The sequence below is a fragment of the Lissotriton vulgaris genome, chromosome 5 (genome assembly GCF_964263255.1).
Source record: "Lissotriton vulgaris chromosome 5, aLisVul1.2, whole genome shotgun sequence".
In the NCBI taxonomy this organism is placed as follows: Eukaryota; Metazoa; Chordata; class Amphibia; order Caudata; family Salamandridae; genus Lissotriton; species Lissotriton vulgaris.
In genome coordinates, this window is record NC_141693.1 from 1,842,411,527 (window position 1) to 1,842,434,722 (window position 23,196).

A 23,196-nucleotide genomic window follows, 5' to 3' on the forward strand; every position below is an offset into this window, starting at 1 on the left:
AATTGTTTTCTGACCTAGAATAGACAATGAATGAGCATAAGCTGTAGGTTGGGACAAACTCAAGAACACTTTTCACTCCAACAGTTTAAACACGCTCCTACTTGACCTCTTAACGTTTGACAAGGTGGCCAATCAAATGCTATTTTAAAGACTAAACAATACAGGAATTCATGGCACAGGGCTAAACTTGCTTTCATCCTACCTAAAAGACAGAGCACAAATTGTGAACATGCCTCCTTTTTGATCAATAGCACCTTTGCAACAGGTAAGCGTTTACTGAGGCATAACCATTGACCTTATTCTTCAACGTATAACAGGCCCCAATATCTGTGCTTATAAATTATTTTAAGCATACCCATAACAACTATGTTGAACCCCGATTATTTTAAAATTGAAAAGATCACTCAACCTAGACCCATCATACTCCTTCCTAAAACCTACAGGTACTAGAAGAGTGGATTCTGCAAAAACTACTTGAAACTCAATTCCTCAAAAATAGAGAGGGTCACATGTGAACTATGGAAAACCAATGACCCTTGCATAACAGAGCAAAAGTAGAATGAATCTCCCCATCACCGCGACTGAAGTAAAGAATCCGGGTGTGATTATGGAGTCTAAAGCTTCACTCCATAATCCGTTAAGTAATGTAACGGAAGTGGTTCCAACTCAACACTGAGACCACTGCAACTTATCTTTCAATATATGGGTTTACGCTACATGATCTAGGCTATGACATCACTATTAGCGTCAAGTATTTATCATGCAAACGCACTTTACATTGTGTTCACAAAGCGCAATCAATGAACTATAGCAAATCCAAAATGCAGCTATCAAACAAGTTCTTAGCCGGACACTACAATATCACACATGCATTTAATGACCTGGTCTGGCTAGAAGAGACAAGAAGAATCTCTTTTAAAGTTCTCTACATCACCATCCTGCCTGTCCACAGTACAGGGCCAATCCCTGTACAGTGCAAACTTTGACTACACACTAAAAGGAAGAATCTTAGATCAAGAATGGTATTGCTGCTGATAACACTACGCTCCCCAAACACAGAAGAACCCATTAGGAGGAATCTCCTTCTCTGACAGACTTTCAACCTATGTAACAAGGTGCCATAGAAAATAATGGATGATACATGATCATTTTGGGTTTAGAAGAACTATAAAGAAAAAGATCTTTCAACCAATGTAACAAGATGCCATAGAAAATAATAGATGATACATGATCATTTTGAATTTAGAAGAACTATAAAGAAAAAGATCTTCTCAAAAAATAAAAAAACAAAATAACAAAAACATACAAAGCAGACCCCTGCTCCTCAGAACCCAGGCCCTAATACTACATAATGCAAGCAATATCTAGTGGAACTGTTCATACACTCGCAGATGGTGCTTCAGCTACTTCCAGGTGGGCTTCCTATAGGGCCTCCTTGATGGTTTCAAAGGCGCCTCCAGAATACCATGCTATATAGCGACACTAAGGGGACACTACATAACTAAGGGCCTACTACTAGTTGGTCTCTATAATATATTCCCGGTGGACATGCTGCTGCTCACCAAAGGCAGCCTTTATGTATGACAGGGTTCACCCATACAATGGTAAGTAGATGCATGTACAACAACTCCTATTCTAACACTCTCTGCAACACTTCATCACCAGAACTACACTACACCTCACGCACTTCACCCAACGGACCAGTATACGTCAGAGATAATCCACATCATTTAAACTCTGCATTTGAAGGTTGTTCAGGAACCCCATGCACATCGGAGCACTTTATATTATCGGGGTATGTGTCGCTATACAATGAAACAAATGGAGTACCTATTTTATAACCAGAAAAAACTGCTTCAGATGTCTCAGAGGGCATGAAAGCACTGTACAAATATAAATCAAACACTTGTATTTTAATAGCCATTTGGCCTTCTTCGCTGCTATGAATACTGGAGCATGTTAGCTTTCAGTCTTATTGTACTTCTGATTTCCAGGTCAGTTCATAGTTCAGTTTAGATTTACAGCTTTCCAGGTTCTAGTGCCAGTTTCCGGCACTGAAGGGGATATTGCCTTCTCAGCTCATGTGTGTTCTCTCAGTCCTCTTATGCGTATTCTCTATCTAGATGCGCATTGTTTCACTTGTTCTAGCCCCGGACAGTCCTTGCCGTCTTTTCCCTAGAACTCCTTCTACGTCATGATCCCCTTCTCTCAGACTTTATCTGCCCGCATTAGTGGGAGACTTTGCTAGTATTTAGTGCATTTTTGAGCCAAGAATACATGTCACGTGCGATGGTCCACGTGAGCAGCAATAACAGTAACAAACTATCATTTACTCACAAATAGTCTTTGAGCCGGCCTATAACGAGAGCTCCTGTTTACATTTTCCACTCTTTCTCGTCTTTTTAGTCTCTCTATTCATCTCCCAGCGTTAAAAGGTTAAAGTATTACAACTGTATGCGTCACCAACTCCAATTATCATTGCCCCCCCCCCCCCCCCTTCTCATGGCGAAGCACACCCAAGGTTCATCCTCTTGCCTGGCTCCTCCACTGGTTCAGTCCACAGTTACTGGTACAAGAAGTCCTACCCACTGCTTTATTTACTGTCAGGTATAGCATGTCCCCTGCATGACATAGGCTTGACATACTGCATTCCTGAATACCCTACGTATCTACGTGACCTGGATCCAGTGATAGGCCCCAACACTCGGACATGTGAGTTCTTTGCAATGAGAACTTTCACTAATTTAATGCATTAGAAAGAGTTTATAAAACATTTTACCACCAACAAACGTTTTAAAATCAGCCTTTTGATGTTTTCATAAAGAAAGTGTTTGTTCATACATCGACGACTGGACATCCTATCAAAACTCATAGAATGCTAAAGACCATTTTCAGCATAAGACATAGTGATTTTGCAGTCAGACAGTGCAGGACAGTAACCCAGCTCATAGTTATGGCGTCAGGCACACGCATTATATTATTTTTTGCCTTTACATCTTGGCTTTTCAGCATCTGACACAGCCTCGTAGTCAAAGGTTCATCCAACTAAAGGGCAATCATCTGCCTGCTAGTGGGTGCATTTTGGGAAAACACAAGCCAATGTTTATCGTAAAGGGCAAGATCGAATGGATAGTTGAATGTAAACTTGTGCAAAGAGAAGCTCTGTCAAAGAGTACAAGTTCTATGTGTTACAAAAGCACAAATCACTACGGGCCTGATTTAGATTTCGGTGAACAGGTTACTCCATCTCTGCCGAAATGTAAATGTATGTGTCTTGTAAAGCGCACTGCTGCCCTGAGGCGTCGTGGCGCTGTAGACCGCTGGGGAACCCATCCTGGCTATCCCTGTGAGATGGTCCTTACTGGGTATCTCCAAGGTGAAACCAGGCATCCCCGGAGAATGTGGGGGGCCGTTGTAGAGATGAGGCAAGCTAATGCCCAGAGTTGCAGAGTGTGATCCCTGGTTAGAGTAGGCACTGAGGGGAGAATTATCGAGTCCGCTGACCCTGGTCCACGACCCTGCCATGTCGGGAATTGAACCCTGGTCCCGGGCCGTTCTCTGCTTCCGGGTCTGCCGCCTCTAACCAGTGAGCCACACCACTCCACAATCTAAATCAGACCCCAAGTGATTTATGCTAGTTTTTCAGGGTACTGGTAAGAATAGCATGTGAAGGCAACTATATAAAGCGACGTCTGAAGTCATAAGCAATCAAGAAGTTCCAGCTAGCTACCTGACTCAAAGCCCACTTCACAAAGAAAGACACTGCTTGCAATCGACTCAGGATTCAAGGTTGAACAGCTCTGTGTTTACCCAAAAAGGACTATGCATCGAACCCCACTGGAGGAAGTCTGAGATCGTCCAAGACAAACTCTGGTATTGGATACTGGAAGGAGAGTGGATCTCCTGAGATGGACTCTGGGTCTTCAGCCAGATAAAGGAGATCTGAATCGTTCAGGACAGACTAAGGATGTTTCCTCTGGGAGGAAGCCTGTGTTCGACTATGGACAAATCAGATCTAGCCTTGGCTAATCATGTCCAAGATCATGTTGGACTATTTAGAGATGTTTACTTACAAGAAGGTCGAAAGAACTATGTTATGGACGACGTGTCTTGTGCATGGGATGCACAGGTTCAAGGTCAGTCAGAAGTAAAGATGTAGGTTTCCTTTGGACGGAAGTCATATGGATGGCCTTTGTGTCTCGCTCCCCAGAGGATGATCTTTGCATATGTATGATTAACAATAAATATAGCTTCTAGCAAAATGTACAGCACACCACCACCACCACCATTTGACAAATAATTTAAAACTATAATAAATGGATCTAGTACAATTAAATACAAAAAATAATTGAACTATTACTAGTCTTTCAATCCACACTCATTCACATTGTGAAAAAGGGCATGCATTAAGGTGGAAAATCAAAAATACTGACCTTAAAACTCCAGTAGTTGGGTTGCTAACAAAAATAACAAAAGAAAATACCATTAAGAAACTGTCTGTTATTGAGAATATATATTATTTATTAACCGTAGGAAGTCCTCTTGCTAAGACAAACTCATCTGGCCTCTATGTTCATGGATAGGATGCTCCTGGACTGTGTAACAGCACCTGGAGTGTTTGGAGAATGGGCCATATTGAAAGTAAGTGGTGAATGGAGTCAAGTGTTACAAAGCTGTTAGCCAGGCATTTGCAGACTTATGTTGGGTGTAAATCTGCTTTGAGGATGTGTGTAAGACTGCTTTTTGAAAGGTGTGATCTGGTTTGATGATGAATGCCAGAGGAATGGTTGTGATTTCCCTTGGCACCACCATAACAATCTATTTAACCTCCCAATGTTTGCACCCTCTACTGGAATCTGATTTAGCTCTTACGATGGTTTGGCTTGAGAATAGATATTATTTATGTTTAAAGTATTTTATCCAGCACAACATACAAGGACAAACATACATCCTCAAGGAGCGACTAGGTAGGGCGGGCAAAGCCTCAGCCCCGGCGAAGGACTAACAAGTGCAGTTTGTGTGTGCCAATCCAGTACAGTAGCACATAGTATGCATTGTCGCAGCATGAGGTGACAATTTTATTGCACACACCCCCCAAAAACCCCCAACTACCCAACTCCCTGGCCCAGACCCCCCCTCGCCACCCCTCGTCCAGTGCACCGACCCTAACCAGAAAATACACCAAAGCCACCCCCTACAGGGAAAGCGAATCCCTCATCAATTCACGGGGCTGGCGTTGCCGGGCTCGTGAGCCGCAGAAGGCGGAGGTATTTGGGACAGGTAAGTGCTTTAAATTCTGAAAGCAGTAAGGAATGAAATGGTTGCCAGAGCTCATTGAACTGCGCTATATCTTCCGCCGCTGTGAGCGACAATTTCTCCATGCCCAACACGTGCCACAATCTATGGAGCCAGCCAGTGATAGAGGGTGTAGTGGAAGTGCGCCAATGTATCAGGATGTTTTGGATAGCTGAACCCAGCGCGATGGCTATTTGCCTACCCCTACGGGATCTGATTGGGTACATCAGGCCATTCGGGAGTCCTAGCAGGGTGTATGCTGGAAAGCGTGGTAGTTCAATGCCAAAATTGGAATCAACCTCGTCCAGTACCTCCTTCCAGTAGTTTTCCAGGAGTGGGCAGTCCCATAGAATGTGCGTAAGTGTTCCCCGGTGCCAGCAGCCTCGCCAACACGTGTCCTCTTTGCTATGGTCAAATTCGTGAACCCGCTCCAGTGTATAGTACCAACAGGTGGAAACCTTAGTCAGCGTGTCAGTGAGACCCATGTGGTATGCCGAATGCCTCGCTCTGTAGGATATGTGCTCCCATTCTTTAGGGCTCAATGTCCTTCCCAGCTCCCGCTCCCAGCGTTCCCTCCCCGGGTTATAGAGATGTGTTGAAGGCAGTTGTAGCAACCTATAGAGATCCGTAATCAATTTCGAATCCGATGTACGCGACAGTAGCCATTTTTCATACGGGAGGAAGAGCCTATCGGCTGTCTCTCGCACCTGCGGCAGAAGAGCCCAATTGCGAGCTTGCATATAGCGGTGTCTCTCAGTCTCGGGGAGTGAAAACTCCTGGCGGAACTGCAGGAAAGGGACAACCCCTTTTGGGCCATATATGTGACACAGGGCCCTACACCCTGCCCGCCTCCAGTGGGTGAATGCTCCTCTTTCCATTCCTGGGGTAAAGTCCGGGTTGTCCACCAACGGTGTGAGTGGTGATGGGAACGAGGTGAGGCCATACGCAGTGCTAGTGGCATCCCAGACCCACAGGGGCACTCTTGTAACAAAAGAAGCGTACAAGTTTTTGGGTCGGTGAGGCCGGCGTAGAAATGGGACTTCCTGCAGGGGTCTGCCCGCCACTGCCTGGTCCTGAAAGAGCCAGTGCTTATCAGACTCCCACCTACTCCACTGCACGAGATAACGCAACTGCGATGCTTGGAAATATTTACGGAAATCAGGAATTCCCAAACCTCCCGCTTCAGGGGCCAACAGTGAGAGGGCCCTGCGAATCCTGGGCTTTGTCCCCTGCCATATAAAGCGCAAGACATCCGTCTGTAGTTGCGGGATCCATCCGACCGGCGGCTGGAGCGGCAGGGCCCGGAACAAATAAAACACTTGAGGCAGGACCGTCATTTTAACGGCAGCTATCCTGCCCAACCAGGAGAGGGTGCCGCGGTTCCATCTGCCCAATTCCTCCCTGATCTTCGCGCCCAAAGCTGTGTAGTTGGCCGATACTATGGCCGGCAAAGTGGGGGCTATCTGGATCCCCAGGTAGGGTACCGCCTCTGATGACCAAACCATGGGGAATTGGTTCTGTAGATGGGCCCTAGTGGTCGGTCCTAGGGAGATATCCAGAGCAACCGACTTTCCCATGTTCATTTTAAACCCAGCGACCGCGCCAAAGGAGGCCAGCTCCTCGATGCAGGCCGGCAGGGCCGTTCTGGGCTCGTAAAGCAACAAGATGACGTTGTCAGCGTAGAGGCTTATAGCGTGTGTGAATCCTCCCATCCGCACCCCCATCACCGCCGGATTGTAGCGGACCCGTTGGGCGAATGGCTCCATACAAAGCGCGAAGAGTAAGGGCGAGTGCTAGTGCCTCTTTCGATGTTAAAGTCCCTAGAGTTATACCCATTCACGCGAACCATAGCGGTCGGTTGTTTGTAGCAATTAAGGATCATGGAGCGGAACTTATCCCCAATGCCCGCCTTCATCAGAACTCCTTCCAGGTAAGGCCAGTGCACCCGGTCGAACGCCTTCTCCGCGTCCAGCGCCAGCATCATTCTTTCCCCTGGAATCCGGGAGGCTTTCTCTAGCAGGTGGACGATCCGTTTCGTGTTGTCAACCGTCTGCCTCCCCGGGACAAAACCAGCCTGATCAGGATCTATGAGACCGGGTAAATGAGGGGCTAGTCGGGCGGCCAAGATTCCAGTGTAATATTTTAAAATCGACATTCAGAAGAGATATCGGTCTATAAGATCCACAATGTTTCGGGTCCTTCCCAGGTTTGGGGATAACTGTAACGGAGGCCCGTAGAAGATCAGGCGGGATGGCCCCCGGTTCAGCAAACTAGTTGAAAAGATGAGTAAGGATAGGGGCCAGCAACGTACAAAACGTTTTGTAAAAGAGCGAAGTGTATCCATCCGGGCCTGGCGCTTTGCCATGCTTAAGCCTGGCGATGGCAGAGATCACTTCCTCTATCGTGACATCCCGATTGAGGTGCTCCGCCTGCAAGGGATCAAGGGAAGGCAAGGAGACCGAATCCAAATAAGCGGCCATGGCCGTCTCATCCGGTGGCTCGCTAGTGTAGAGATCCGCGTAAAACCTGCGGAATACGGCTGTGATGACAGCGTCTTCCGTCTTCACCATCCCCGTAGGGTCAGAGATCTCCTTTACCAGCTGACTCTGGCACGCTACTCGGAGCATGTTGGCCAGCAATTTGCCGCAGCGCGCCCCCCCCCTGTGTAAAAGGTATGGCGCAACCGGAGTGCAGCGTACTCCGCTCGGTCCAGGTCCAGGGCCGCCAGGAGCTTTCTCGCTTCCCCGAGCTGCCGCCAGAATCTGGGGGCCCCTGTCCGTCGATGTATCTGTTCGAGCTCACGGACCCTATCGGTGAGTTCTTCCCTCTAGGCCTGTCGCTCTTTGTTTTCGGCAGAGGAGATCAACAGAAATTCCCCCCGGAGGACTGCTTTCAAGGCTGCCCACTGTGTGACCCGGGCGGTGTCAGAGTTGTCATTGTGAGTTAGATATTCCCGGATCGTGTCTTCAATGCGGTCCACCACAACCTTCCTGTGCAACAGGGTGTCGCGGAGGTGCCATGTTCTGGGAGGGCGAGCTGTCAGAGGCAGACACAACGTAGCATCGACCGGGGCATGATCCGATAGAGACATCACGCCCATATCCGACCCAGAGACTAGCGCTTGCACCGGACACGTGACCAATAAGTGGTCTAGCCTCGCATACGTCTTGTGTGCATGGGAATAATATGAATAATCCCTGTCCATGGGGTGCATGTGCCGCCAAAGATCAAGGAGGTCTACCTCCACCAGCCGCGCCCTACAGCCGGCGGAGAACTCCCCGACCTATCCATAGCGGAATCAAAAACCATGTTAAGGCCCCCCCCCGAGAATAATGTGTCTATCTTGCGAGGCAGTAATATCCTCAACCGCCGATTGTAGAAAACGTTCCTGCCGTTCATTAGGGCTGTACAGGGACCCGATTGTAAAAGTAAGACCCCCCAATCCTAAACCGGTATGCCAACAGCCTGCCTTTCTGTTCGGTGAGCTTATGGAGGATCTCCCCTTTAAAATGTCTGGCCACCAGTATCGCCACCCCCGCTGTCTTAGTGGCACAGGAGGAAAAGAATTGGGACGGGAACTTATGGGAGCGCATTCTGTGTGTGTCCTGTGGCAGCAGGTGTGTCTCCTGAAGGAGACATATGTCCACACATGTATTCTCCAGGAGAGAGAGCACTGCCCGCCGTTTGACGAGATTATTCAGACCCCTGACGTTCAGGGTCACAACCTTAAAAGTGTCAGGAGGCATTGGGAAAGATGTGGAAGAAGGCGTGAAGACCCCGCTCAGATAAGGCGGTGTGTATAAGCGCCCCCAACGGTACCAGAGGCTGCAAGGCAAAGAAGAGTGTGTAGGTGTTTGCGCAGCTTCCCCATTCAGGCAGACCAGGGTGTATGAAATTCGCTAGATTATCTAATATTCGCACAGTGCACTGGACGACCCACCCCCCCCCATCCCAACTCCCGTATCCCCTCCCCCTCCTCCCTCCACCCCAACTCCCCAACTGCTCCCCAACTGCCCCCCACCCGACCCGCAACTGCAACCACCCCAACAACCCCCTCCCCTCCCCCCCTGCTCCCCCAACTGTTCCAAAGATTCCATTGTCCCAGTCCGGTCCTCAACGAACAAGTCTGCGGAAAGTTACTCAAGTGGACGTCCAGCCACTGCCCGCCCCCCCGCCACCCCCCCCCTCCACAAGCCCCCAAACCTCCATTGTCAGAATGGCTATGTCGATCTCCCCCCGGAGAATATTCAGAGCGACTTCAGTAGGCGCCGTGTCTCTAGCCACGTCTTGAACTGCATTGGCCATGTGCGCTCGGATAGTGGGTGAGTCTGGATGGGCAGAAGAGGTAGGAGACCTGTGTGCTGGGATCGATTGCCAACCGTCTCTGGTAGCACGCCGTCGACGGGGAGTGGGAGTCGCGTCGTCTGTCGCGGTAATGCCAAGTACCCCGCAGGTGTCCTGGAGGGAGCGAAGTTGATGCAGAGTCCCGTTCCATCGGAAAATCAAGCGGAAGGGGTGGCCCCATGAGTACTGCGTATTGTGCTCCCTCAGGAAGTCCGTAGCGATTTTGAACCCCTTACGCTTCTGGAGAGTTATTATCGAGAGGTCCTGATAGAGAGCAACCTGGTGCCCCCGGAAGCGCAGGGACTGCTGCTGACGTGCTTCGCGAATGATCCGCTCCTTCAGGGGGAAGTCCGGTAGGAAAGCCAATATGTCAGGAGGAGGCGCAGAGGCCCTGCGAGCCGGGCCTACCCTGTGAGCACTGTCTATTCTGTTGACAAAGTCATCCGGCTCTCCCAGTATCTCTCTGAAGAGTTCCCTAAGATACCCAGCAACGTCCTCGCCCTCGTCTCCGGATGGAATTCCCCGGACCCGTATGTTGTTGCGACGGGACCGGTTCTCGAGGTCTTTGTTATGCGACTGGAGGTCGAGTTGCTGATCCCGTAGGCGCAGCACCTCCTGCTGTAGCTGCGCAATCTCCTCATCCCTGGAGTGACCGGCATCTTCCATAGTGGCCACTCGCTCGCCAAGACCATCGACCTCTCTTCGCACCTCACGGACCTCCCCTGCAACTTCCTGCTTTAGCATTTGGAAATCTTCCCTAAGCGAGCTGAAGAGTGATTCGAGGAAGGATCTAGTCACTGGGGGTTCACCCCCCGCTGCCACTTGGGAGCTGCTCGAGTGGCCCGGTGATTGTTGCCTCCTTTCTTGTCGCACTGGGCCTCTATTCAACATTTCAGGCAGTGTCCGGTCCCCCTTCCTGTTACCGGCCATATCACCGGTGAGGGAGCGCGCCGTCGCCTGCCCAGTTCCGCAGGTAGCCTCACTCCTGGTATCGGGCGTCTCAAACCTGGCTTGCCGTAGGTCCTGCTGATCAAACCGGTGGCTGGGTGGGTAACCCTCGCATCGGAGGAGCTCCGGACTAGGCCAGATATCACGTGTGGGTCGTTCTGGCGCTCCAAACCAAAGTCCGTGTCCCAGCGGCAGACACACGTGCCCCCAATCAAGTGTGGGGCTTGCTCTGTTCCTCTAATGGACCGTTGACGCTGGGGGGCCGCTGCAGTGGGGATCTCCACTGGGCTGCACCTCCGGCCTCACGTAGCGATCAGCGCCACATTCTCGGGCCCAGTCTCCTACCCCAAGGCCCTGGCCAGTCGCACTTCCCCAGTCGGTGCGGCAGTCAGCTGCGAAAGTTCCAAGTCCAATCTAACGGCCAGCTGCGGCCGTCGGGAGGGGTCTGCCTCAAAGGAGCCAGCTGTTAGGTCTCACACGGTGGTCCTAGTCGATACTCCGGGGTCCAGGTCTCCCTCCTCTGGGGGCTGGGCCTCCGCGCCTCTCCACTGGGCGCTGTACTCTGCCACAGGGAATTCCGCTCCGGCTCCGCGACTACCTCCGCTTCCGGCAGAGATGCACGTCAAGGGCGTGTACCGCTAGGCCTCATCCTCGGCCTCGCGTAGTTTCTTGCGTCGGCCTTCCGGTTCCCAGTCGCTCACCACCGGGCATCCGCACACAGCCGCTCAGAGCCGTGGCCAGCTACAGAGACTCCAACTCCGGACCTCGAGCTCGTCTCTGCCACCGGTGAAACTTCGCTTCAGGAGAGTGTGCCGCTGGGCCTCAACCCCGGTCTCGCGTGAAGATCCGACCCGGGGGCCCCGGTTAACAGCCTATCGCCACCGAGCACTCGATATATGCACCGCTCCGTGCAGTACAGGGGTCCGCTGAGGCGAGTCCTGCCTCAATACTCCAGCCAGCCGCTCCACCGCAGTACTTCCCCGGATGGAGTCGGGCCTCGTGGCCGCGGCCCGCCGTCTTCTCGCGGAGCCGCCTCAACCTCCGCACACACTCCCCGGGGTCTCAGGCAGCGATTCTGAGGGCTACCAGCCCCGCTGATGTCCTTGCAGGAAGATCTCACGATCCCTTAGCAGATCCCCGGGCTTTCGGGGGGAGATCTGCAAATAAAGGCGGTAAAGGGGCTTTGGTACGGGAGCTCGCAGAGAGTGCGACCGCTCACTCCGCCATCTTGGCCACGCACCCCAATAGATATTATTTAAACGTTATATTTGGGGCGAAGGGGTGAAAAATCTATATATTAGTCTAAATATAGTTATAGATTTCACTTTCTAATTTAGAAGGTGCCAAACCCTCATTTGGATTTTAACCAGCAAAAGTGGGATTCTGATCTCTGGTATGATCGGGGTACCATGGTCACGATTTCAAACCTGGTGTGAGGACCAAGCTTTTTAACTGTAGGGGAATAATTTGGCTAACTATTGTCTGTCAAAATGGCAGCATGCTTAAAAATCATGGTTTATCAAATAGTAAACCCAATAGGAAAGGAGAATAAAAGTATTACATGGGATCATTAATCAGGGATTAGTGATACATTAAACAAATTGTATTGTACCTTCATTTGGAGAAACTGGGAGAAGAAGGCTGACCGTGTATCAACAGTATACCCAGCACACACGGAGGATAAGCAATGGGAGCAGGTGCATGTAACCCAAGGGCAAATTAAATTAGGAAAAACTTAGTATTGAAACTCCCAAAAAGATACCAGATATAAAGATTCACTTTGCAGTGATACTGATAAGTTGGACTCTGAACAAGAGACAGAGAAAATACATGAACACTAGTTAGATACAAATAACGAGTAATGTTATGTGCCAAAGTGGCACCAGAGAAGAAAGTCATGGAATGAGGCATATTTTCAGATGAAATACAAAGCCGATGTTCAGGAATATTGCATATGTAGGGTGGAAGTTCTGCCGAGAGGCAGCACACTGAATCAGACACAAGACATTTCCTGAAAACCCTTCTGGAAAGAAAGGGAACCATAAAGCCAGGAACAGGTCCATCAAAAGAGATACTATGGACAGTCAAAGCATGAAACAAGTGGTGCGGAATGTCCAGGCTCCAATGCAGACAGAAAGCATGAAATGATCATGAGGGTTTTTCTATGAAGCACCGATGAGTATTCATAGCTCATGGTATGCATCTTTCCAGGCAATTAAAGGTACTTTTTTTTAACTCTTAGTCCTTGCGGTGTCTCCTTCAAAATCGGTTGGAAAATTGATTTCAAATATAAAAAGCTATGGTAGCCTTCAGAAAAATGTCACTTTGTTTAAAATCCCTAGACCCCTCTCATGTATTTCTAACATCCAACTGCCTGTTCTCTTCTTTCTTTTGCTAAGCACACAAAGTTATACCACATGCCCAAAAAACATGCCTAGCCAAGGGAGTGAGAGCTTAGAATACCCGAATCACAATGGTGGTAATTTTTTACTACTATGTTTACTGCATGGCCCATTTGAGAACGATTAAATACAAAAGAGGGACAAAAGGAACATTTGTAATCAAGCATATAATCTGCATGATTTTCTTTTAAAAGTAGCACCACGTTTGCAAAAAATATCCACAGTATGCACTCCACAAAAAAGTGTTTACAGTACCCAATTTAGCAACCCTACAGATTTCTCCTTTATGCAGATGACTTTAGGAAGCCTACATATTTTGTACTGACTCTTCGGGTGCAGTGAGCACCTATCCTGCCTGCAAGTGGAATTTATTAACAACTGAAGGTCTAATCCCATTTCATAAAGTGAGCAGTGCAGCGTGCTGAGCTGGTCGAAATCAAATATCTGCATAGCTATTCTGTGAAGAAGCCTTTGTTCTTCTGAATAATGTTCAAATTAAGCATGGTTATTTTGTCTGTTTCTTCTGAATGAGAGAAGGAAGGAATTTAAAGGCACACAAATATTTTGCACCCCTCTGTTTAGAGGTAGTTAAAGTGAAGGGTAACATGTTTGCTAGAGAAGAAATTAGTTACTTACCTGTAACTTCAGTTCTACAACATTGATATATTTTACATATTCACATGCCTGGTGCATTAAAATAGCAGTACATAGTATTAAGTGTGAAACAACAACATTTGTTTAGTAGCACAACCACCTCTTTTGAAAGAGCCCAAACTTCAGCCAATGAGGTGGAAGTTTCAGCTCTCCTGCTCCACCTAGAAGCCCCCATAGCTCATATTTCAAAGCACAAGCGTGAGAAGAGTAAATAACGAATATGTCTCTGACTGGGGAGGAGGGAGGGTCGCATGTGAACATATAAAACATATCAACATTGGAGAACTGGAGTTACAGGTAAGTAACTAATTTCTTCCCCAACATTGGATCTTTTTATATTCACATGCCTAAATCAGAATAGCAACCAAAACATATTATAATACATAAAAGAGGGAAGCAAGCTCACCTTTATGGAAATAGACTTCTCAGGACTGCCTGTCCCACTGGTGCATCAGCTTCTGTGTCCACGTCTAGACAGTAATGCTTCGTGAACATGTGCCTGCTTTTTCAGGGTACAGCATGGCAGATGTCTTTCATAGGCACATCAGCATAGAGTGCCGCAGTGGATGCCATGTTTCTGGTGAAATGGGCCAGTGCACTTCCCTGGAGCGGACACTAGGCCTTGTCATGACAAAAGCTAATGCAAGCTAATAGCCAACAAGCTATCGTGTTTGGACAGAGGATGACCTCTGCGTGGTTGTCCAAAAGACACAAGCAGCTGGTCTGATGTGGGTATGTCCTTTGTCTTAGTTATACACAATAGCAACTGATCATGTCAAAAGATTTAGAAAGTGGAAGAGAATAGGATCCTACTGTATATGAAGATATTCTCTCTCAGCCAATTGAATCCAAAGATATTGGGTTTGACGCCTCACTCACTTATCGTGGCATGCTTCATCATTGGCGCCTATCCACACCCTGGTAGGATGGTACTACCAGGGCGGACTCAACCATAAATGGAATCGGCCTGCGAGAGAACACTAAGTATTTCCATGGTGTCCGGTCTTTAATGAATGTGTGAATTAAAGATGGCACCACTCTCAGGAACCGCATGACCTTTGAGACCCATAACCAGAGGGAAAACCCTCTTAATAGACAGCCAAGACAGATGAGAGCGTTAGGCCTCAGGAGTGTTCATGGTGTGCGTGCACATACCAGCTGGGACAGACACAATAAAACCCGGACGAAGGCCCCAGACCTGATTGGCCTTTTAGAGTGGGCCGAAACATATTGGCACAAGTGGTATACAAGTGAACCATCATTTTGAATAAAACCCCATTTTTTTTAAAATTTTAATCATACCCCAGGTACCCTACAAATAAAGGAAAATCTTTGGGAATACCTGTGGGTATTTTTAAACATATTTTTCTTCTGGATCTCTGCGTGTCCAGTTTGACTTAATCTAAGAACTCCCATTCCATTTATGGTTGAGTTCGCCCTGGTGATACCATCCTACCAGGGTGTGGAGAGGCACCAATGATGAAGCACGTCACAATAAGTGAGTGAGGCGTCTAACCCAATATCTTTGGATATTCAAGAGGTTGAGAGAGAATATCTTCATATACAGTAGGATCCTATTCTCTTGTACTTTCTAAATCTTTTGATGTAATCAGTTGCTATTGTGTAGAACTATTGTAGCTGTGAGAGTGCAACTGATTCTTCTGTCGCTCGCTCTCTACAATGTGATGTGAATGTCCTTTGTCTTGTCTATGTAGAATCTGAGACATCTACACAAGTCCAAAAAAATGCAACAATTCTTATGCTGTCGTAGATGGCTTTGGTAAAAAAGATCCTAGAATAACAGGTGAAAGTAAGAAGAAACCATGAGTAGGAATTTAGGGTTGGTTCTCAAAATTACTTTTTCTATTGTGAATGTGAGGAACAGTTCCTTGATGGTGAACACTTGAATCTCACTCACTCTGATTGCAAATGTCAAAGCTAGGAGTAGCTCTCTTTTCCAAGAGATGAATTTCAAATGAGTCTTAAGAAGGGAGGATCAACAGACTAAGAACATTATTCAGTTATCTTGATACCAGAGAGTGTCAAAGAGGCTGGTATGCTTTCATAAAATGTTTTATTATTAACAGTGAGAACAGAGTAGATGATGACAGATCAGTTCCCTTGAACTTGTTGCCAGATGGAACTTACCTGAAGAAATAATTAAGTCCACCCTTGGCCAGGTCCAACAAATACAGGAGAATTTGATTAGGTCTTATTTAGGCATGGGTGGTAAATTACTCTCCGCTTGTGGAATTTGTGGAATTTTGGCAATTCCGCGTTGATCGCGGAATTCCAAAAATTCAGCGATTTGCGGCGTAGCGGAATTTTTTCCCTGTTCGCGCTTTCAAAATGCATGTTCGCACGTGCAGGAGTGACTTACCTGGATCCCTGCATTCGCCAATGAGTTTTCCTATCCGTTTGCGGCCGTCCGTGCAATCCCGCGAGAGTGTGCGATCGTGAACACGTCATTTGGATCCGCCATCGGGCATCAACATTTACGAACAGGAACACGCATCGTGAGCAGGCGGGAAAATTGAAACAAGATGGCCGCGACCGCATGGGCAAGTTCACGAGATATTTCTCCCCCACCCGGGGCACGCAAACAGCGTCCATGAACAGGAAAAACATTGGGAACAGGTGGAATAAGCGATTCCGCATGCTCGCAAAATTCTGCGTACCTCGCAGAGATTTTTTACCATTTAGATGAACTTTGCGTAACGCGACTATGCAAATTCCGCCCACCCCTGGTCTTATTTGAAGAGGATGATAGCCTTTTGCCGTGTTCCAGGTAAAAGGAAGGCTCCCACTTGATATAAGTCTTTGTGGTCGCTGGAGCTCTAGCCTGTGCAAAAACATTTCTACAGTCTTGCGACAGATCCAAATGACCAAACTCTAAGTGGTCAGGTACCACAATATCAAGTTCAGCGACTTCAGGTTGTGATGGAGAGCCTATCTGTGGTATCTGGAGAGGATCTCAGGATATACTTTCAGAGGAGTTGGTGGAGTGCTAATAATTTAAGGAAATCGCTGTACCAGCATTTGCGTGGGCACGCCAGAGCAATAAGGATTAGAGTGTAGTGATCTATCACCTTCCTCCATAACCAGGGGATCAGGGAAAACAGAAGTAAAGGGGAAACATAAGAAAAGATTAAACAACTGATTGAAAGGGCATTGCCAATTGTCTCTAGATGACAAAATCTGCATTTGCTGTTGTTCGGAGTGGTGAGCAGATCAATCATAGGTCGAACCGATTGATTGATTGAATATATAATGCACTTGTTCTCTGTGCAGTTCCCACTCGTAACACTATGAAAGCTGCCAACTGAGTGCATCTGTCTGATTGTTCTGGTAGCCCGACATATGTTCCTATGTGTGACAATGTCGATCTCCTGAGAAATTACCTAGTTCCACAGTATTAACGCCTCTTCTGAGAGGGATTTGGACCATGTTCCTTCTTGTTGGATTATGCAGAACATAGATGTTGTGTTGTTTATTATGACTTAGACTGGCTGACTGCTAATCTGGGGAGGAACGCTTGCAATCCCAGCTGTATAGCACAGATTTCCAACACACTGATGCGAGCATCTTCTCTGAATCAGACCAGAAGCTTCTGGTTGAGGGTTCTTGCAGGTGAGCTTCTCATCCCTCCATGGACTCTTCGGTTGGGAGCATAACCCTTTCTGTTATTGGTAGGAATAAAATTCCTGCATTCACATTTTCTGGGATCCTCCACCACAATTAAACTTGCTTCAGACGCCTTGTGACATATACCATAACTTCCCATTAATCTCTGATCTGCTTCTATTGCAGGTTCACATTGTGCTGAACAGGTCTCATTCGGAGCCTGCCAACTGGAATGATGCCTATACATGATGATATTAGACCCAACAAGCACCTGCATTATCTTACAGTGACTAATTGCTATGCAGAAAGACTATTTGCAATTTCCTCACTCTTTCGGGTGACAGAAAAGCCATCCCAATGTGTTTTGAGTATCGCACCTAGGAACTGGATTTTTGTCTGAGTCTCTAAGGATGATTCCTCTCTGTTCAAAGTGAGACCCAAGCTCTAGAAAAGATTGATGCAGGACGTTGCTAAAGCTTTTGCTTCTTCCCTTGATGGTGTTTGGTTGAGCCAGTCAGCCAGGTATGGAACCATTTGGTGACCTTCACATCTGAGAAATGCAGCTACTAGAGAAAGACATTTGGTGACTATCTGAGACGCTGATTTGAGAGCGAAAGGAAGAGCCTTGAAATGGTAGTGTTGTACCTCTACCAAAAATCGAAGATACCTTCGAGGTTTTCTGGGAATGGGTATGTGGAAGTACACATTCTGAAGATCTAGTGATATCAACATCCCTTTCCTGCATTAGTATGAGGACTTCTTGCAGAATTATCATCCAAAAATGACTGTTCAACTGTCTGAGATCCAGGATTAGTCCTCACTAACCCACCTTTTTTATGATTAGGAAGAATCTGGAATAAAACCATTGACTTCTTTGGGATTTGTTTCCAATCTCTATGGCACCATTGAGAAGTATGCAGATTTCCTTTGAAACTCTTTTAAATGAAGATGATGTCCTTTTTTGGGTGGGCAACATGGTGGTCTCTGAACAACTCCAACGTATGGCCTGTAGGAATAATTTGCCTCACATATTTGTCTGATGTTATAGTCCCCAAGCTGGAGCAAAAAAAAGGGAAATTCTCCCTCCCAACTTCAGAGTACCAGATGGAAGAGGAGGCAAGGGTGGAAAGTCAAGCTCTCTCCTGATTGCCATGATGACGTGCTCTCTTCTTTCGTAAAGAGCAGGATGGTCTTTGAGTATTATTGTAGGAGTATACTTGATCATATCCAGAATGTCTTTGGGGTATAACATGAATGACCTTGACCTCCACATTGGTTGAATCGTCGACTAAAATTCTGCGATCTTCGTAAGCCACAGAAATGAGCTGTTCCAAATTTACAGTACTGTAAAGGTCCCACTGCTTTTGCTGTGTCAGTTTAGAAGCCTTGAAGAGCCCCATCTACAGGTTTTCCAAAAAAGAGTTATACCATCACAAGGCATGTCTATATTCTTAGATTGGATCTCAGGCAGAAGGCTATGGGCTTTCACCAGTCTTGTCTTCTAAATACAATAACTCCTGCAAGCTGGTGAATTGCAGCATGAATAATAAATGAGGAAATTAGTTTGCCTTCCTTAAGAATATTTCTTGCCCTTTATTTAATTTCTTCCGGGATGAGTTCCTGCAGTGGGGGAAATGTAATGCCACGTCTGGCGATCATATCATCCTACAAATTGCTAGGACATTAGCTGTCTGAAGTGAGGCTGCTGCCAATCGCAAAATTCCCCAGCCCAAATTATCAATACTTCTGCTATCCTTGTCCGGTGGATCCAGGTATAATCAAAAATTGGTATATCTTTTACAGACTTCCGAGGTTGTTCTTTAAAGTTGTAAAGGAAAAATGGCTAATTCAGAGATGACATTGATAGAATTAATTTATGGTCAGCTCTTTCCATTAATGAATGGAATATAGAGATATCAGCTGTTGAATCCTGTGACTTTGGCCCATCCTCAACCCCACTTGGGACAATGAATTCATGTCCATTATCATCCTAGGGAAGCTACCCTTCTTCATCCATACCAGAGTATGCTGAATTATTGGAATTACTATCATCTACATCAGGAGTTGACACTCTGAGTAGTTAGGGTGATGGTTCCCTTTGGTAATATACGAGGGGGTAGTTGCAACGATTGGTTAGCTGACATAGCCAGTAAAGTAAAAAGTAGAAGAGGTAGCAGAATGGTTGCTGCAGGTAACAGGTTGAGGATTAATAGCTGGATATTGTGGCAGTAGTTTGTTATAAGTGTCCATTATTAACTATAATGTAGGTAAGAAGACAGCCATAGGTACTTGGACTGCATCAGGCTCACTGAATTGTCTAGGTGACATTGCAGTCAAGCTAGCTGATAATTATATTCGCCAGACTTGTTCTCGGCCACTTCTTAAAAAGAAATTTGGGCCATATCTTACATTTGTTGCGTTGGACTCTAAGCTGTTTGCGAAGAATAACGATGAGCATCACATTCATGGTTTGACAGTAAAATTTGTGTTGGGGTAAAGTTAACATTTTCAATGATAAAGCAACAGGTATCTTCAAAGTCGTCGTCGAGATTGTAGTACTCAACGAGGGCTTAGTGATCGATGGTATGGTCGATGCCGTCGAGGGAAATGTTGCCATCTTTGACAGGTCCAGCATCAGAGGAGTAGCTAGTAATGACGTTGATGTCTCATTGCCGACAGAGCAGATCTCATCACTGATGGGATCGTCGTCTGAGTTGTCAACCTTCTTAATGATGTTTTCTTAATTGAAGATATGTTTTTTGAAGACTTTTTCTTCTTTTCCAGTGGTTGGTCATCCTTTGATTGCTTACAGGGATATCTTCCCTGTAAAATATTTGAGGAAGTGGCTGCAAGCACTGTACTAAACACTTCAGTTCAGGAAATTGAATCAGTCTCCTCTCTTGCACTGCCTCGTGAAGTGCTTGGAGAAGCGTTTTTCACTGAATCTTGCCCTGAAGAGGGAGCATTTCCCCTCAAGGAGGAAAATTCTCTTTCGCTATGCGAAATAATGGCAACCTCTTTTCTCTGCCCTTAAGAAAGACTTACATAAACCACATTTTGATGCAAATTGAGATGGATTAAGGCAACAAATACACTGAGAATTAGGATCATTAGTGTAAATCTTATTTTCACAAGCTAAACAAGGTTTGAAAAAGATGCTTTCTCTTAGTTAGCCATGATGACGTTTGGTGACTGTTAACTATCAAATAAAAAGTTCTCCCTGGCCCAAAAAAGACAGAATCCTTCCTAAAAGCAACTTGCAGTAATTCAGTGATGAAGATAGGGCTGATTCAAATCCAAGACAGATCAAAATAGCAACAAATTCAGGTTCAATAAAAGGTTAGAGCAGAACTCTGCCTGGAGACCACCCAACAAACAAGTTACTTACCTTCGGTAACGCTTTTTCTGGTAGATACAATATCTGCCTGTGGATTCCTCGCCTTGTGAATATTCCCTTGCGTCAGCAACATTCGGAAATTCGTAGCTTCGCGCCAACGTGGGCGACGTCAGAGGCACAGCATCGCGCGCGACTCAGCTGACGTCACCGACACCATATTAGGCCCACGCCGGCGTGATAACATCAGTTCCGCCATATTTTCCGTGCCTTCGAGGCACATGGATGGACCGAGGACAGAAGATATATATATATATATATATATATATATATATATATACACACAGTACACAAATGTCATGATAAAACACACACAGTGTGAAGCCAATGAAGGAAAACATTTAAAATTAAACATTTCCATTGAAAATAATATATATATATATATATATATATATATATATATATATATATATATATATATCATTCGGTTTTTCCCACAAAGGAAGGTTTTTCCTCATGCACTCCCGTGTGTTGAAATCAGGAAACCACACCGGGTTTAAAGTAAATTCGCAATTTTCTTTCTTTATTAATACAGCATCCAGCAAAACCTAGCAAAACCTAACGCGTTTCGGTCTCTACGGAGACCTTGCTCACAGCCTGTAGAGACCGAAACGCGTTAGGTTTTGCTGGATGCTGTATTAATAAAGAAAGAAAATTGCGAATTTACTTTAAACCCGGTGTGGTTTCCTGATTTCAACACACGGGAGTGCATGAGGAAAAACCTTCCTTTGTGGGAAAAACCGAATGATTTGATCGCAGCGGGTCCTGCTGCGCCTCGCGTGCACCGCCTTAGAGCGCCCGAGAGCCTCCGGAATTGGGCCAGACGGAATCGATATATATATATATATATATATATATATATATATATATAAAATACATTACAATTACTCTGGTATAGAAGAGTGGACAACAGGGAGACGGGTGGGTCAGTGAGGAATCCACAGGCAGATATTGTATCTACCAGAAAAAACGTTACCGAAGGTAAGTAACTTGTTCTTCTGATAGATACATCTGCCAGTGGATTCCTCACCTTGTGAATAGATTCCCACAGCAGTCCCCACTCCGGGAGGAGGGTGTCCACTCTGCTATACCCAGAAATCTTGGAGGACAGAGCGTGCAAAGCGGCTGTCCCCCCTCACTTCGGAAGCCAAGCAGTAATGCTTCGCGAAAGTGTGGCGGGAGGCCCTAGTCGTGGCCCTGCAAATGTCCTCGACAGGCACACCTCTAGCCAAAGCAGATGTTGCAGACTTAGCTCTAGTGGAATGAGCCCTTATAACCTCTGGAGGTTCCTTACCCGCCAGGGAGTAGCAGATCTTGATGCATAAAATTATCCATCTTGATAGCATGCGCTTGTGCACTGCCTTCCCCTTCCTGCAGCCAGCAAATCCGACAAACAGCTGGTCATCTTACCTGAACTCACTCGTTCTGTCCAGGTAAAAGCTCACCGCCCTCTTAGGGTCCAGGCAGTGAAGTCTCTCCACCTCCTTGGAAGGGTGAGGGGGAGGATAAAAGGTAGGGAGGGTAACGGACTGCCCCAGGTGGAAAGGAGTTACCACCTTTTGCAGAAAAGCAGCCCTGGTCCTGAGAACCATCCGATCAGCATGAATGAATAAAAACAGGGGCTTTGAACTAAGAGCTTGAAGCTCATTTACCCTCCTTGCCGAGGTAATTGCTATCAGAAAAACAGTCTTAAAAGACAAAAGCCTCAAGGGACACTTGTGTAATGGCTCGAAAGGCGAACCCATCAGGAAAGTAAGTACAAGGTTCAAGTCCCACTGAGGCACAATAAAAGGAGTTGGTGGAAATTTATTGGTAAGGCCCTTGATGAACCGTAAAACAATAGGTGACTTAAACAAAGAGGGCTGGTCCGGCAAACAAAGGAAAGCTGATAAGGCCGATAAATAACCCTTAATAGTTGCCACCGCAAAACCCTGCTGGGCCAAGGAGAGAGCAAATTGAAGAATATAGGCCAAACGAGCCCTTAAAGGGTCAATGGACTTCTCCCCACACCAAACAACGAACGTAGTCCATCTATAAGAATAAATGGACTTAGTGGAGTCACGCCTGGCTGACAAAATGACATCCACCACATCGTGTGGAAGAGAAAAGGAACTCGGGTTGCCCCGTTCAATCTCCAGGCATGAAGGTGTAAGGTCTGGAGGTGGGGGTGTAGAACCTGCCCCTCCATCTGGGAGAGGAGATCTGCCCTGTGAGGGAGACGGAGCGGCGGCCACGAGGAGAGGTGGAGAAGATCTGTGTACCACACCCTTCTTGGCCAATCGGGGAGATCAATATAACTTGGGCCCGGTCTTGGTGAGCCTTCCTCAGAACCAGAGAAATCAAGGGCATGGGGGGAAACGCGTAAAGGAGCCGTGAGTCCCAACTCAACTGAAACGCGTCCCCCAAGGCTCCCTGCATTGGAAACTGGAGGCTGCAGAATGACAGGCAGTGAGCATTCTCGTGAGTGGCAAACAGATCCACCAGAAGAGCTCCCCAAATCCGAAAGACCCAACAAACTACCTCTGGATGGAGCCT

The 23,196-nt window shown here is 46.7% G+C and overlaps 1 protein-coding gene across 1 annotated transcript in view; it reads right to left on the minus strand.

Annotated features, from left to right (window-relative positions):
• SRCIN1 (SRC kinase signaling inhibitor 1) overlaps nucleotides 1-23,196 on the minus strand; it is a 922,972-nt gene that overhangs the window by 640,322 nt on the left and 259,454 nt on the right. Inside the window, exon 3 of the mRNA XM_086924314.1 lies at nucleotides 4,434-4,457. Coding sequence (XP_086780440.1) covers nucleotides 4,434-4,457 — 24 coding nt within the window. The remainder of the gene's footprint in view (nucleotides 1-4,433; nucleotides 4,458-23,196) is intronic.